The 15660-nt window shown below is 42.3% G+C and overlaps 1 protein-coding gene across 1 annotated transcript; it reads left to right on the top strand.

Annotated features, from left to right (window-relative positions):
- Positions 1-2701: 2701 nt before the first annotated feature.
- On the top strand, positions 2702-13830 carry kcnmb2a (potassium large conductance calcium-activated channel, subfamily M, beta member 2a). The gene is given in 10 exon segments (XM_082172743.1): positions 2702-2791; positions 2876-3020; positions 7057-7154; positions 7314-7419; positions 7422-7486; positions 7616-7636; positions 7638-7707; positions 7709-7776; positions 7778-7814; positions 13174-13830. Coding segments are annotated over 8 exon segments (699 nt in total). The 5' UTR covers positions 2702-2791; positions 2876-3020; positions 7057-7107; the 3' UTR covers positions 13459-13830.
- The last annotated feature ends 1830 nt before the right edge of the window (positions 13831-15660 follow it).

Raw genomic sequence — 15660 nt, 5'->3', positions numbered from 1 at the left:
ATGGCTGTCCCCTCAAATAATGCCCTATTTGAGGGGTGATTTCGGATTCAGCCACCGGTTTGGTCCATTTACACTGAAACGCAACCCTGCAGCATTTCCAAAAGTCTCAGTTTTAGAGGGCCGAAAACTCTGGAGTAGTGTGAACACCAGGCGTAACCGTAGCAAGAGTAATGCGTTTTAAAACGAAAACATAATAGTGTAAACACGGCCTTAGAATTCTCAGATGCCACTTGATTTTAATATTTTATTCACCAATGAAATGTAATTAATAAATTTGTAAGTGTCACTTAAGTGATGTTTTGGGGCCACATGTGCAAAATCAATTGACATGTCCATGTTTTGAAATGTATAGTATGTTGTGATGATGAGATAGGCCGTTCTAAAGACCTTTCAACCCTTCTGAACACTTGTCCATGGTGCTATAATAATCCAGCACAAGGGAGAAAATACTACCTGTAACATTCTTTGGAAAGGGCAGGGAGATTTCTCAGAGGGCTAAATAGACACATGAACAGCGGAAAATGAAACAAACACTTTGCCAGCAACAGGTGTAAATGTCCACCGTGAAGGATCTGCTCAACACTCTGTAAAACACAAGGGTGCGTGACTGGTCTGATTGTCAAATAAAAGATTGGGGATTTCTAAGTTTGATGTAATCTAGAATATAATGTGGATGTAGTACTTTCCCCCAAAAAGAACTAGTCAGCCTCAGCAGAGAATACAGAGATGAAGTTGAGTCAAAGATAGCATCATTTTGAGAAATGGGCTCTTTGCATAAAAAAACGACTATGAAAAGATTTGACTCCATTCCATTTGTGACAAAGTGTGAAAAGTGTTAAATGGATTTCAGAATTTAAAAGAGACCATCAAAAAGTCCAATTATCGTCTCTATGTGCATTCACATGGACAAACTGCACAGAGATAAAAGTGTGTGTCTTGCACTTACAGCAGTTCTGGCTTCTTCTCATCAGTTTGCCCTTGGGACAAAATGATCTATCTGTTATCTTCCAGATATGTAGAGAATTTTAGTCAGCAAAGAAACCCTGCTGTCTCTCAGAGGTTAAAATAAAACTATGTTTGACATGTGTGATCCTTTGCTGAAATGCTTGCTACCTAATATTTCTTAGTTTCATCCTAATCTTCGGCATAATGTGTGTTTGAAGCATAAAAAAGTTGTACATAAGAGAAGCCTCAAACTAGAGTTTGTTCAGTTGTCACCGCTGCAATATGTGTGTGGTTGGTTATATTTAATGCATTGTTATATGGTTTGTTAGGGTGTTCTGAAGAGTTGTTGCATTGCTTTTATTATCCATCAGGTGAAATTCGTATGTCTGACAGAAAAGGAATGCTGCATGATTTCATATTCATGTACTGTATGTCGCACAAATGGTGAAGGATGAGTTACACAGTGAAGTTTAATAATAATGGAAACATACTAAACATAGCAGTGCGTGAACACAGATGCATCTGGTTGCCTTCTGATTTGTGCCATGTGCAATTCAAGTGCAAGTACGCATTGCATTCTAACCTGATCTGGGAAAACGTAACTGTTACAAGGTGGTGATTTTGTTTGAATTCGTATGATGTGAATTCTTATAAAGACTTTTTTTAAATAAAAAAAATAAGCATACATTTTTTGAAGTACTCCTTACCCCACCCCTAAATATACCCATCGCTGGGGTGTAAGCAGATCCTATGAAAACGTACGAATAAGATCGTACAAATTCATACAAATGAGCCACCAATTCGCCAAAAACATTAAATAGTTACGAATTGCCATGATATTGTGTTGGAATTGGCGCAAAGGCCCGTTCACACTAAGAATGATTAGTATAGCGTCCGCACCATCAGATGATAATATTCCATTTGTCTTAAGCGATTTTTGAAAGTGATCCCAACGTTTGTCTGTGTTGTTATCGTTAAAGTGGTGGTGTGGACTACCCTATCTCATAGAATTAGAACGACTATCACTTTATAGTTATAGTATAGTTATAGATATCGTTAAGTCCCATTCACACAAAAAAATTATAAGTATAACAATAACTAGCGTCCATACCAACAGATCTTACTCAGAGCAGCGCCATGACAGATGAAAGTGAGACTGTGATATACTTACTGTGTTTTCAATGGCATCAGCTATAAAAAGCTGTATAAAGCCAATTTTCCACAGCTCATATTATTGTCTGTGGTTTTTTGTCTACTGCAATTTCTCGGAAAGATATTTTTACAGTGTTTCGTCAGCAGAACAATCCAAAAACACATTAAATAACAATGGAGAGTACAATGAATAAATTAAGAGATGTATGTCTATCCCTCACAGCCTTGCTTTTATTCCCGTTAAAAAACAAAGATGGCGCTGCTGTGAATAAGGTCTAACGCTCTGTTTATAAGCGTGCGCTGCAGTTTTGTCGTCTGTCACTTTAAATGTTCAAGCTCTTTAAAGTCAGGTGGATTCTGAATGGCTCTCAAAATTTTTGTCATTCATCAGCTGGAAAAAAAAATCTGAAAGTGATTCCAAAGATATTGTTCCTCTGTGTTGTTATCGTTATAATTGGTGTTGTGGACTTCCCTATTCTCATAGAATTAGAATGACTATTAAAAGTTTAGTTAGAGTTGTCATTATAGTTATCGTACTTGGTGTGAACGGGCATTAAATCTTACTGTCAGTTTTCTCTTTCAGGTCAACTACTGTCATGGCGGAGCTACAACTGTCTTCCTGAGCAAGTTGGATACAAATATTTTGCGCTCAGCCTTCTACACTGCATTACACATTTTTAAGCATTATTTGAGGGTAAGAAACCATATATGATACCAGTCATGTCAGATGTTATTGCTAATGTGTTATTTAAATGTGAGATTTTTGTATTCCAATTAGAAATGCACTTGAGTAACCAGTCCTACTCAACCCACTCTGAGCGGGATTCAAACCGTGTTCTCTGGCGCAGGAGACGGCCGCTCTAACAAGGACACTAAAGACCGCAGCCTCTAGTGTCAGTTGCTAGAGAGCTTCTTGAGATCAGGTGAGTGAGGTTTACACGCATAGATCTCACTGGCCTGTTACACTCACTTCCCTAAACCTCACTCCCATCCGGGTCAACGGCACCAAATGTAACTGCTCCTACTCAACACGCTCTAAATGGGTTTTGAACCGTGGTCTTCGGCATGGGAGTCGGGCTCTCTAACAAGGAGGCTAAAGACCGCAGCCTCTAGCATCAGTCGCTAGAGCAACTTTTGAGATCAGGGGAGGGAGGTTTACTTGCATAGCTCTTACTTGGCCTACGAAGTTACACTCAACCCCCTACAACTCCCATCCAGGTCAACGGCGCCAAATGTTACCAGTCCCACTGACCCATTCCGAACGGGATTCGAACCTTGGTCTCTGGCATGGCAGGCGGGTGTGAAAAGCTGGTGCTCTAACAAGGAGGCTAAAGAACACAGCAAATAACGCCACAGTTACTAAACGCCTTTTGAGATCAGGGGAGGGAGGTTTACTCGCATAACTCTTACTGGCCTACGAAGTTACACTCACCCTCCTAAATCTCACTCTCATCCGGGTCAACGGCGCCAAATGTTATCGGTCCCACTGACCCACTTCGATCGGGATTCGAACCTTGGTCTCCGGCGTGGGAGGCGGGTGCTCTAACAAGGAGGCTGAAGAACACAGCCACTAGCCTCAGTTGCTAAGCGCGTCTTGAGATCAGGGGAGTGAGGTTTGCAAGCACACCTCCTACTGGCCTACGACAGTTACACTTGCATGAAATAGCTGCTGAGTGTGATGGTCAGAACTGCATTGCCTTGAGAGGGACTTTGTTCAAATGAAAATGCAACACGAACAGCTCCTCAGCGTGCACGGAATCAGTGGGTTTTATGGTGTAAAAATGCTTTGTTTCTGCCCTCAGATTTAGGGGAAGAAATCACTAATCTTAACTATGAGTAATCGTATTAGTGATGCTTGATTTAGTAAACACCATAAATCATGTGTGCAAGCTCAATGACAGTGGTTTGATGAAAAGTGGCACATGGCTATTTCTGTTCAGCTCTTCACCTCCATGCTGGAAAGGGGCAAGGTCAGGGTGTCGGGCCGGCTAGGAAGGACTCATTCCACACATCATTTGGCAGGAAATTGCTGCCCTACACAGTTTCACACTGGCACACAGCCCACAAAGCCACAAATCTGCCAGCAGCATTATCGGGTATTTTAAAAACCCTTACAGGTCTCAAGAGGAGCATGAGAAGGCTGACGGTTATTGACTCAACATGCTTTCTTGAAATTTCATTGCTCTACTTTGGATCTATCAATACAGGTATGTAGAGACCTTGGCCTTGCAAGAGATATAAACGGAAAGCTTTAAATATATTGATTGATTAGTAAGATAGAGCATGCTGGGTTTGAATGCTTCTCTGCCTTCTGATAAGTGCTCAGAGGATAGCAGAGCAAATGGAGGAAAAATGTTTCAGGAATACATTCACTGATGTGCCTTCTTTGATTCAAGATGTCTTGGAGTTAAAATCAGCTGCTCTACAAAGCCATGTCAAGTGAGACATGAACAAATACAATAGAAAGCCAATAAGTTGCTGTCCGTTGACGTGAATGAAAAGCATATTTTATTTGTGAATTCCCAAGAATAAAGGTCTTTGTGTGCATTGATTTTGAAATCCATTTATCAAATGGATACACCGATTTAGACGGTTTTAATCAACCAAAAACCTTTATCGATTAGATGTGAAAGAAAAGGCATGATATTCATTCTCAACAGGAACTTGTAAAACTATTTGTACGTCCCTCAATGCTGAGTGCATTCAATCATCTCATTACTTAAAAATCATGTGACATTGGACAAAAGGATAGAGACTTGTTTCAAGAATAAAGATTTGGGCTATTTTCCAAACCCAGGGTCAGTGAATCAATAATGTATTTACTCTGCTTTATGTTTGGCATCGTTCTGCATTTAGCAAAAGCATGTAGTGCTTAAGAAACAGTTGACATTGTCAATACAGCATGTGTGAGTGTCTACTTGTAATAATAATGCAATTCTCTTCATGCCCTGATGCTCTAATGGCAAGGCAATTTTGAAAGTGGGGCTCTATCAACCGTCAACTCCATTTCTGACCCCTTAATGACCCACTCCTCATGGCTGTATATTACAGCACTCAAGCTTTGTTTGAATATGCATAGGCTACCTCCAAATATGTTTCGGGAGCATTATCGAGCATTCTAATCATGCATGTTTGTGCACTTATCTTGTGATAGTGTTATTATTTTGAGTTGAGTTCTTTAGAAAATTACCAATTTTCTATTGTCCAATTTTGGTGAGCCTGTGTGAATTGTAGCCTCAGTTTCGTGTTCTCAGCTGACAGGAGTGTCACCGGTGTGTTCTTCTGCTGCTGTTGCTCGTCTGATTCGAGGTTTGACGTGTTTATCTGTTCAGAGATGCTCTTCTGCAGACTTCGGTTGTAACTAGTGTTTATTCAAGTTACTGATGCCTTTCTATCAGCTGAACCAGTCAGGTCATTCTCCTCTGATCTTTGGCATCAACAAGGCATTTACTCCCACAGAACTGCCGCTCACTGGATATTTTCTCTTTTTCTACCCATTCTCTGTAAACCCTAGAGATGGTTGTGTGTGAAAATTCCAGTATCATCAGTTTCTGAAATACTCAGACCAGTCCGTTCGACACAAACAACCCTACCACGTTCAAAGTCACTGAAATCACCTTTCTACCCCTATTCTGATGCCCAGTTTAAACTTTGAACAGCAGATCGTCTTGTCCAAGGCTGTGTTCAAAATCACTATTCCCTAGATTACTCCACTAATATAGTTCACTTGAGGGAGTGAATGAAAACAAACACTGAGTTGGCCGAAGGGCTGCTGCTTTTACCTAGTTTGCTTGCTGTTTAATAATTATTTTAAACTTAGCAACTTGGCAGCTCCAGTAGTAATGAAAAGATTTATCTTGAACTCTGTCATAGAAACTAGCATGTATAAACCTTAATTAAACAATTTAATAATCAATAAAAAAGTAATTTATACCTGTATGATATTACGCTGTAGCCACATTGGACCAGCGGTTTGGAAAATGGATGGATGGATGATTCAGCTGCGGGCACTATCTTCTGGTCAAATATGGGAATTCATTCAGCGTGTGACTCTCACAGTGCATTATGGGTATTATCTAGCTGTTGATCGTCAATCGGTTGTACACTCGTTATTGCAGTGCTCCCGCTATGATTTCTGACACCACTTCAAATCGCCGTCCCCCCAAATAGTGGCCTATTTAACTGTATAGGGGCTATTTCAGACACAGCCCATGTCTAACACATTGAGTTGCTGCCATGTGATTGGCTGATGAGATATTTGCTTTAATGAGCAGTTGAACAGGTGAACAGGTGTACCTAATAAAGTGGCCAGTGAGTGTATTTCGTATGAATTATGGCTTTTTTTTAAAAACAGTATTCAACTTAGCCTACTTTACAAACTTTATATATACAAGTACAGTCTCTGAATATTCTTATATAATAATCTACATAACATTTCAATTTAAGTTAATGAATTTCATTAATATTGAATGGTGGATGCAATGTTTCTGATGACAATTTGATAAAAATGTTTATAGGCAATTCATTCAATAAGTAAATGTGTTATTTAAAACTGCACTGCATTGCTCTTACCATAAGATCCTCAAGCTTCCTCAAGGCCATCAGATTTGTTCATTAACTGCACTTACCGAGTTATGGACCATCATTCTTTGCTGATTTATGTATCACTGAAGTGCTCTGTCAGTGAATAGTTAATATAATCTTTACATAGTAAAAGCTGTGTATTATAAAATCAATACTTCTGGCTTCTGTACACAAAATATGTCAAACTATGGTCAGATAGTTTTATAAGAGAACTGAAATGGAAATTTTATAATCTCAAACCATTTTCAAGATGGATATTTTTTAGATTTGTAATATACAAACAAAGGCTTGTGACATAAGAGCATGTGGCAGGTGTTCAGTGTGACAGAATGTAAAATGTTATGTAAAATGATCCAAGGATTTCTCTGTTTTTAGGACTTTCCAGAACTCAGATCTTCCAGATCTCACTGACAGGCATCAGACAAGATGTTCTTTGTGAAGGGGGTCAAAACAACACAAGCCACTCAAAAAAGGTGTACATTTACCACTTGCTCTACCTGCCTCTATATGTAGGCTACAATTAATGTAATTTTGGTGATTGTTATTCGTGTCATCATGTGTGGCCATTCAGCACCCAGGACTGGAATGTTTGATAAATTATAATCTATTTCACTGTCGACGTCTTTTCCCAGAGTAAATCATAAGAGATTGTGGGGATATGAGCTAAAAGATAAAAAAAGGACAGAAACAGCGCTGAAGGCCGGGGAGGACAGGGCCATTCTGCTTGGTTTGGGTATACGGTGTTCAGCTCAGTCATGATGTACTTTGTGATCTGTATCACCATGGTGCGAGCGCATGCAGACAGGTTACATGACGACTACTTCAATAATATTTAGCCCTGAACTATTATTTCAATTATGTTTTTGGAACCTTTAAGTGTGACTTATAAGAGTTATCTTTCTTTTAAAAGTTTTCTTTCTGTTGTAAAATGCAGTGTATTGACAGATGAGACCACGTATTGTGCTTAACTCCACTCTTACGAAGGATATCAATTGTTCATACAACTGTGGCTCTGACTGCTGGAGAGGCAGGGGGGGAAGAGTTCCCCTGTCTACAGGTTTACGTCAGACTGAACGCCACCGGACGTATCGGGCTGCTCTTTTAATGAGGAGATGCTGGACGTCAGTTCTGAGGTGAATCTTTCAACTGTGGTTTCTCCGAAATTGCACAGTCTGTAGCAGGTATTAGAAAGACAATTTTCATGATAGTAAAGTAGGAAGTTTAGAAAAAAAAACAGAAAAAAAACCAGAATGATATTAATTCTTGTAAAGTTTGTTCTGACAAGGATAGTTGTAAATGAACTAAAATTTAAAATGGACCTCTAATTTAAAATTAACCTCCCACACTATATACACTAGTGTTCAGAAGTTTTCGTTCAGCAAGATTTTTTAAATGTTTCTGAAAGAAATCTCTTATGCACACCCAGGCTGCATTTATTTAATCAAAATACAGTAAAACATATTGTTTTTATAATATTACCAACATGGAATTCATGCTGGTTTTGTCACGGACTTTCAGTTATCTTGCTCTTAGTTTCATTCTCATGGACTCTTATGGTACGTTTACATGATAATGATGCTTAAAATGCAGAAGTTTTTCTTTTTCCCATTCATTTGGATCCGAGTAAACGACTAAAAACAATGTATTCTGCATCCAGGCCATTAGATGGCGATGAAACACTATAGACTGAACACGTAATTCGCATGATGTTCTCTTACGAGAGGTCTCTCGTACTTGCGTAAGTATCTTACGCTAGGGGAAAACCTCTTTTCCTCGAGATATTATCCTTAATTTTGCAATAATGTAAAACGCATTGCAGCAGCATGCAGACATGGGCGAGACAGCTTGCGCGCCCATTGGCTGCTCTGCGGCAACTGCACCAGCCTATCGATAGAGGCCCCTCATGACGTCAGAACCAATGAGGGTGCTTCGCGCCCATTACGTCATGTCCTGCCGAAAGCGGGTGGGGCTAGGGCTATAAATACGGCCCAGAGAGGCTGGTTTGGTCAGTTTTTCATCTCTTCAGCGGGCCTTCGCATCGCTGGATCCTGAGAGGAAGCCGCGCCGTCTGAGTCAAGCACCCAGCGGGATTAGTGCATCTGAAGCTGCTGGTCGACATCTCGCCGCCTTCAGTCGCCGTTTCTGCTGACGCTTTCCGGCGTACATATCCTTTTCTCTGCTACTGTGTTTTGTGTATGTGTGTGTGTTCGCCGCCGTGTACAACCCGCTCGCCTGCACCCAAACACCGTTTCTATGGTTCCCGTGCGTCACTGGCGAAAGGAGAAAAGAGTTTTAATACCGGTCTAACGGCAGATTAATTATGCCTCCAATGCTTCGCTCTGTCAGTTCCCTGAAAGGCGACTGCAGATGTGCATTTTGCAGCCAACGAGCGCGTTGTACAACCCGCTCGCCTGCACCCAAACTCCGTTTCTATGGTTCCCGTGCGTCACTGGCAAAAGGAGAAAAGAGTGTTAATGTCCCGCTGCGGCCGGGCCGAATTCTATTTCTCACACATTTCTCATTCCCCTCTGAAGTTCAGGCGACTGGAAATGTCATACTGCAGTGAGCGAGCCTGTTGTAATGCACGCACGCCTGCAAACAAACGCCAGCATGTTGACGCTCTCTGATAATACTCGCGCTATCTGAATGCCTATGTGTCTTCCCCTGTGGCCCAGTGGCAGATTCACAGGTTTTCACGCGAGAGACCTGTGTTCGATCCCGGGTCTACCAAAAAAAAAAAAAAAAAAGGCCGTCAATGCTCGCTCTGTCAGTTCCCTGAAAAGGCGACTGCAGATGTGTATTTTTGCAGCCAACGAGCGCGTTGTACAACCCGCTCGCCTGCACCCAAGCACCGTTTCTATGGTTCCCGTGCGTCACTACCTCCATTCTCACACATTTCTCTGGAAATATCAATATTGCAGTGGACGAGCCTATTGTAATACACGCACACCTGCAAACAAACGCCAGCATGTTGACGCTCTCTGTTTCTATGGCAACTTCTCGCTCGTTCAGTTCCAGTAAATGTGACTGTTCCAGTGTATTCTGCAGTAAGCAAGTCGGCGACACAGCCCGCTTGCCTGCACACAAACGCCGCTTTTACGGCTACCCAGATAAATCCCATAAGAGTGTATTTTCTGGTGTTCCGGCCACGGCCGATGGTGTTATGAGTGTGGACAAAATGCCCACTGCCCAGTGCTCATTCCTACACAGAAACACAGCCCGTCGCACAGGGCTCGCGCACATGAAATCGACCCAGATCGATTGCGCATTAAATGTGGTAAATGTGCCCACTGCCCAGTGCCCACAAACACTACGTTCTGCATGTCTCAAGGTTTCTGTAAAACGAAACCTACATGCATTCGCTCTGCTCAGGCAGACAATGCTCTCAGTGTTGTAAATGTGCCCGCTATCCCACGCCCACATTCACACATAGACATGACAGGTCTTACGGGACTCGCCCAGCCCTCCCCCTCTCGGTTGACCACCGCAGAGGAGTCGAGCGCGGGCAATCTGCCCGCTGTTATCAGCGCGCCCCCTGCCTCAAATGTCATAAGAGCGACGCTTATGTTGCAGCACACTGAAGCCCCTCTGTCGCTGAGCGACCAGAGCGCGCTTCGCATTCAACCCCTAGCCATTCGTGCAAATGCATGGGCAAGGCTACCCGGGGTTTCGAAGTGGGTGCTAGACATTATAGAAAGAGGCTATTCGCTACAGTTCGGTCGACGCCCGCAACGCAAAGCGGCGCGAATCGATACTACGGTGAAAAAGGAAGTAGCACACCTACTTCGGGCCGAAATAGCGAAGTTACTGAGCAAAGGGGCTATAGAACCCTTATCACAAGCTCAGAGCGAAGGGGGCATGTACAGCAGATATTTTCTGGTACCCAAAAAAGACGGGGGTCTCAGACCCATTCTAGATCTAAGACGACTAAACAAAGCTCTTCTGAAACGACGGTTCAGAATGCTCACGACCAAGAAAATCCTCTTGCAAATTTGCCAAGGGGACTGGTTCATGTCGATAGATCTGAAAGACGCTTATTTTCAAATACAAATAGCGTCACGTCACAGGCGATTTTTTGAGATTCGCCTTCGAGGGTCAGGCATATCAGTACACAGTCCTGCCATTTGGCCTATCCCTGGCACCTCGCGCATTCACAATGTGCATGGATGCAGCGCTCGCACCCCTCAGGCTCCGAGGCATACGAGTGATGAATTATTTGGACGATTGGCTGGTTCTAGCTCGATCACAGTCGGGGCTCATAGAACACAGGACCATATTACTCGATCACCTCGAGAATTTAGGTCTCACAGTCAATTGGGCGAAGAGTTCGCTGTCTCCCAGTCAGAAAATATATTTTCTGGGCACAGATCTGGACTCGCTGTCTATGACAGCACAGCTGTCGCCGCAGCGCAGACTAAGTATTCAGTGCATGCCAGAGAATTTTCGCCACAGCGCTTTAGTCCCGCTCAAAAAGTTTTCAAAGGATGCTGGGTCTCATGGCTTCAGCATCCTCAGTGCTTCAGCTGGGTCTGCTTCGCATGCGCCCGCTGCAGTATTGGTTAAAAGCGCGCGCGCCGCGCAGAGCTTGGACCTCCGGTCTCGCGCGCCTCAAGGTCGATCAGAAATGCGTCGCAGCTCTGAAACCTTGGACAGTGACCGACTGGTACCGGTCAGGAGTAAGCCTGGGGACTTCCTCGAGTGTGAAGGTGGTGTCTACGGACGCCTCAACCTCGGGATGGGGAGCGCTGCTCGAGGGCAGACCGTTATTCGGCCAGTGGTCGGAACGGGAGAAGCTTCTGCATATAAACTGCCTGGAAATGATGGCAGTCGACAACGGCGACTTGAGGCGCTTTTGTCCCCAGATAAAAAGACACCACGTCTTGGTCCGTTCGGACAACATGTCAGTGGTGGCTTATATAAATCACCAAGGAGGTATCAGATCCAGAATCCTTCACAGGCTGACGGATCGCCTCCTGGTCTGGGCTCAGCACAATCTGCGCTCGCTCAGGGCAGCGCATGTGCCCGGCCATCTGAATGTGGGACAAGACAGACTGTCCAGAAACAATCTTCCGACAGGAGAATGGTCTTTACACCCACAGACAGTCGAACTGCTATGGAGGACATTTGGCAGAGCGAAAATAGACCTATTTGCGTCTCAAGAGAACGCTCATTGTCAGGAATTTTTCTCCAAGAGCAGGGACGCGCTGGCTCACATCTGGCCCCGCTGCCCGCTCTATGCGTTTCCCCCTGTCACGCTCCTACCCCAGGTGTTAGAGCGAACCTAGTGCAAGCTAGGTTGCTTTAGTGTTATGTCTCAAGCACGCACGGCGTTTTACATTGTGTTCCCCTAGCGTAAGATACTTACGCAAGTACGAGAGACCTCTTGTAAGAGAACGTACTCGGTTACTAACGTAACCTCGGTTCTCTCTAGAAGAGGGAACGAGTACTTGCGTATCTTGCCGTGCATGCGTCATGTTCTGATTCGCTTCAGCGATGAAAAAATGCGAATCTCTGAAGATGAAAACGTACTCGGTTACTAACGTAACCTCGGTTCTCTCTAGAAGATGGAACGAGTACTTGTGTAAGTATCTTACGCTAGGGGAAAACCTCTTTTCCTCGAGATATTGAAGCCAAAAATTATCCTTAATTTTGCAATAATGTAAAACGCATTGCAGCAGCATGCAGACATGGGCGAGACAGCTTGCGCGCCCATTGGCTGCTCTGCGGCAACTGCACCAGCCTATCGATAGAGGCCCCTCATGACGTCAGAACCAATGAGGGTGCTTCGCGCCCATTACGTCATGTCCCGCCGAAAGCGGGTGGGGCTAGGGCTATAAATACGGCCCAGAGAGGCTGGTTTGGTCAGTTTTGTTGTTTACACGGAGACCGTTTTCAAAAACGTGCACTTTAGAAACCCGTTTTCAAAACTTTACGTTTTCAGGCACCCAAAACGCCATTGTCGTGTAATTGAACAGCCAAAACGCTTAAAAAGTTTTACGTTTTTAGTTGAAAACGGTGTCGTGTAAACAGCCCTTAAGTTCCTGTTGTCCTTTGTTTAGTTTACCAACACTTATTAGTTACTATGGAGATTCATTAATCATCACAGTTGTTTGCCATTAGTTCCCATTTGCTTTGTATTTAAGTTGCAGTCTTTCCAGTGTTCATTTGTCTGTTCATGTTAATGCATTGATTGAGTTTATTTGCCTGTATTATTTGGATTTACCTTCTGAGTGTGTGATTAAATACTTTTAGCCTGATCTTCCTCTTTACCGTCTGTGTGCTGCAACCCACCTTGACAGGCTTATGCTGGATTTTTCAGCAGGAAATGTCTTACTGACCAGAAACATTTGAATGATATTAAAATATATCCAAAATTGCACATTTAAAGTAAATAATTTTCTTTATTTACAAAAATGAAAAATAACATTAATAAATAACTTGTGGCTTTGTTTTCACTGTTTAAAGTAGATTTGTTATTTTATTTTTCCACAGTGTTTTTATGTGCCAAAATGCCAGAAGGACCACAGCGTCCTACGTGTTATGGTCCAGAATATTTCAGAACATCTGAAGACGCACCAGCGGGTAACATGTTACCACGACTCCAGCGAGCATCAGGCCAGTATCCTTCTGAACCGTCCGCATGGCAGCAGAGCAGTTTTCCACTCTCTCTTCTGGCCCTCCTGCATGTGTTCTGGAGGAACCCTCATCATACTCATGGTCAAGCTCACTCAATACCTTTCCATACTGTGTGAACAAATTGGCAACGCGCCAAAGTGAAAGGGGCACAGTCATTGACAGACTGCACCAAGTGCATGGATGAGCTTTAATTTCTCTTTCAAATGGTTTTTGGTCTCCTGCTGTTGACTGGAAACTGATATGTTAGTCTTCCATGGCTAAGCTATATTGTAACCACAAATCATATATCTGAAGCGTATTCCAGATGGAGCTAGTGCTGTTCAGATAAGGACTTTTTAATAGTGCAATATGATATGCAAAAGAATTATGCAATATAATATAAACTACATAACATTTCTAACCTTTCTGACACGGTTTCTAATCTTATGTTATAATATGTTATAATAATTTTTTGTTGTTGAGATGCATTTAAAGAATTTAAATTGGATAATCTACCAATAATAATGAATCAAAAATAAAGAAAATACTGATTAATTATAATAATTTATCATCAAATTTCATGTGTAAAAAAAAACTGTTTTGGTTTCGTTCTCACTCTGTGTGCTCTGTTCCTGTCTGTGTTCATAGTTAGTTGTGTTGGATGTTCATTATCCCACACCTGTTTCTGTTCAGTTGGTTACCCTCTCAGTGTATATAAGCCTTGAGTTTTTTACTCTTCAGTCTCATTTTAGTGTTGGGAAGTCCAGCTCTTTTTTTAAAGATTCGGCTCTAAATGGAGTTTAAAAAAAATAAAAATATTTTTATTTATATTTAGCAATTGTGATTGATTTGTGTGTTGGTAAGCAATTGTATGTAAAATGAATGTAAAAGATACATCTCGCAGATGCACTGGGACCCATCCTCACGTTAAACACGTTGCCGAGTGATCACCCTGCAAATCCTCTGCAGCCCACCTCCAGAGGCTCATAATATATATATATATATATATATATATATATATATATATATATATTATTCAGTGTTTTCATAAAAGCATCATTTTTATGCATTTTTTTGTTACTAAAGTTACTAAGCTATTATTGAACATTTTTAAATACACAATAATCTGTACCACAATAAATAAACCACAGCAAATAAATAAAGGCAAAAGTCTTAACATTAGCATTTAAATCCGGCTCCCCGCCTCTCTGTGTCGCTCTAGGCTACCTTGCCTGTAGCCAACCACAACACCATTGACTGTAAAATGCATAGACAGTATATAAACTGGACACAGCGACCCCATTGGATTCAACGAAGACAAGTGAAGTCAATTAGAAGCACTAACTTCCTGATGGTCGAGCGTACTGCGCAGACTCAAACTGAGCTTGACGACGTAGATGTGACGTGAGCAACCCGTCTATCTACTAGTAGCTGTGCCCAGAGAAATCTGAATCATTCCCTTCCGAAACTTGCAGAGACAGAGAGTGTGAGTAGGAGGTGTCCATGAGCTAGGAGCAGGAGAAACTTTTGCTAGGTATTCTAATTAATTACTTTGTCATTTTGCCTCCACGTCCCCCCGATTGCGCGCGAGCTTCTCTTCCTGTCCATACGGTAATCTCTCTACTGTGCGACAGAGAGTCGCGTGGTTATGACGCAATCGTTAGCCTATTTTTACAAAAACTGCTTCTACGGGGCCATAACGTAAGATACAAGGTAATGGAGCCTTTTATACATTTTCGTGTTTCTTTAGAAATAAATAATGGACAAATGGAGTCTTTAAACGCCTCAGATGTAAAGTTATTCGCTGTCAAAGTGACGCCAAAATGAATGGGAGTCAATGGGATGCTAACAGCAGGTGATGGTCCGCTAGCCAATGGCGGCGCCCGGGGAAACTTCAAAATAATATGAAACCCTGCCCCCCTGGTAAAATGGCACTACACTCGCTATGTTTGGAGCGTGTCCCCCCCTTCCTTTCACATAATGGTATGATCCTAGTCTGTGCTCCCATGTGATTGGCCGCATGGTGTGCCCATCCAAATAAAGTCCCACCCTTAATAAAGATTTGGCTCTCCACGACGGAAGTCGGCTCTTCTCGTTCGCTACAAAGAATCGGCTTTTAGAGCCGGCTCATTATTTGCATTTCATGTGGCTTAGTTTTTCATTCTTCTATGTTTTTCTAGTGGTATCTTGATTAAATTATTTTATACTCCATTTTTCATACGTTCATTACTACAGCCATATACTCTGATGGAAGGCCGAGCCTTGAAAATATATGTATGTATATATGTATATATATATATATATATATATATATATATATATATATATATCCCTCCAATGGATCTACCTGTCATCCAACTACTC

This window comes from Leuciscus leuciscus, assembly GCF_965113295.1.
Source record: "Leuciscus leuciscus genome assembly, chromosome: 6".
Classification (NCBI taxonomy): Eukaryota; Metazoa; Chordata; class Actinopteri; order Cypriniformes; family Leuciscidae; genus Leuciscus; species Leuciscus leuciscus.
The sequence above is the reverse complement of the archived record's forward strand: the minus strand, read 5'-3'. Positions and strand labels throughout refer to the sequence as shown.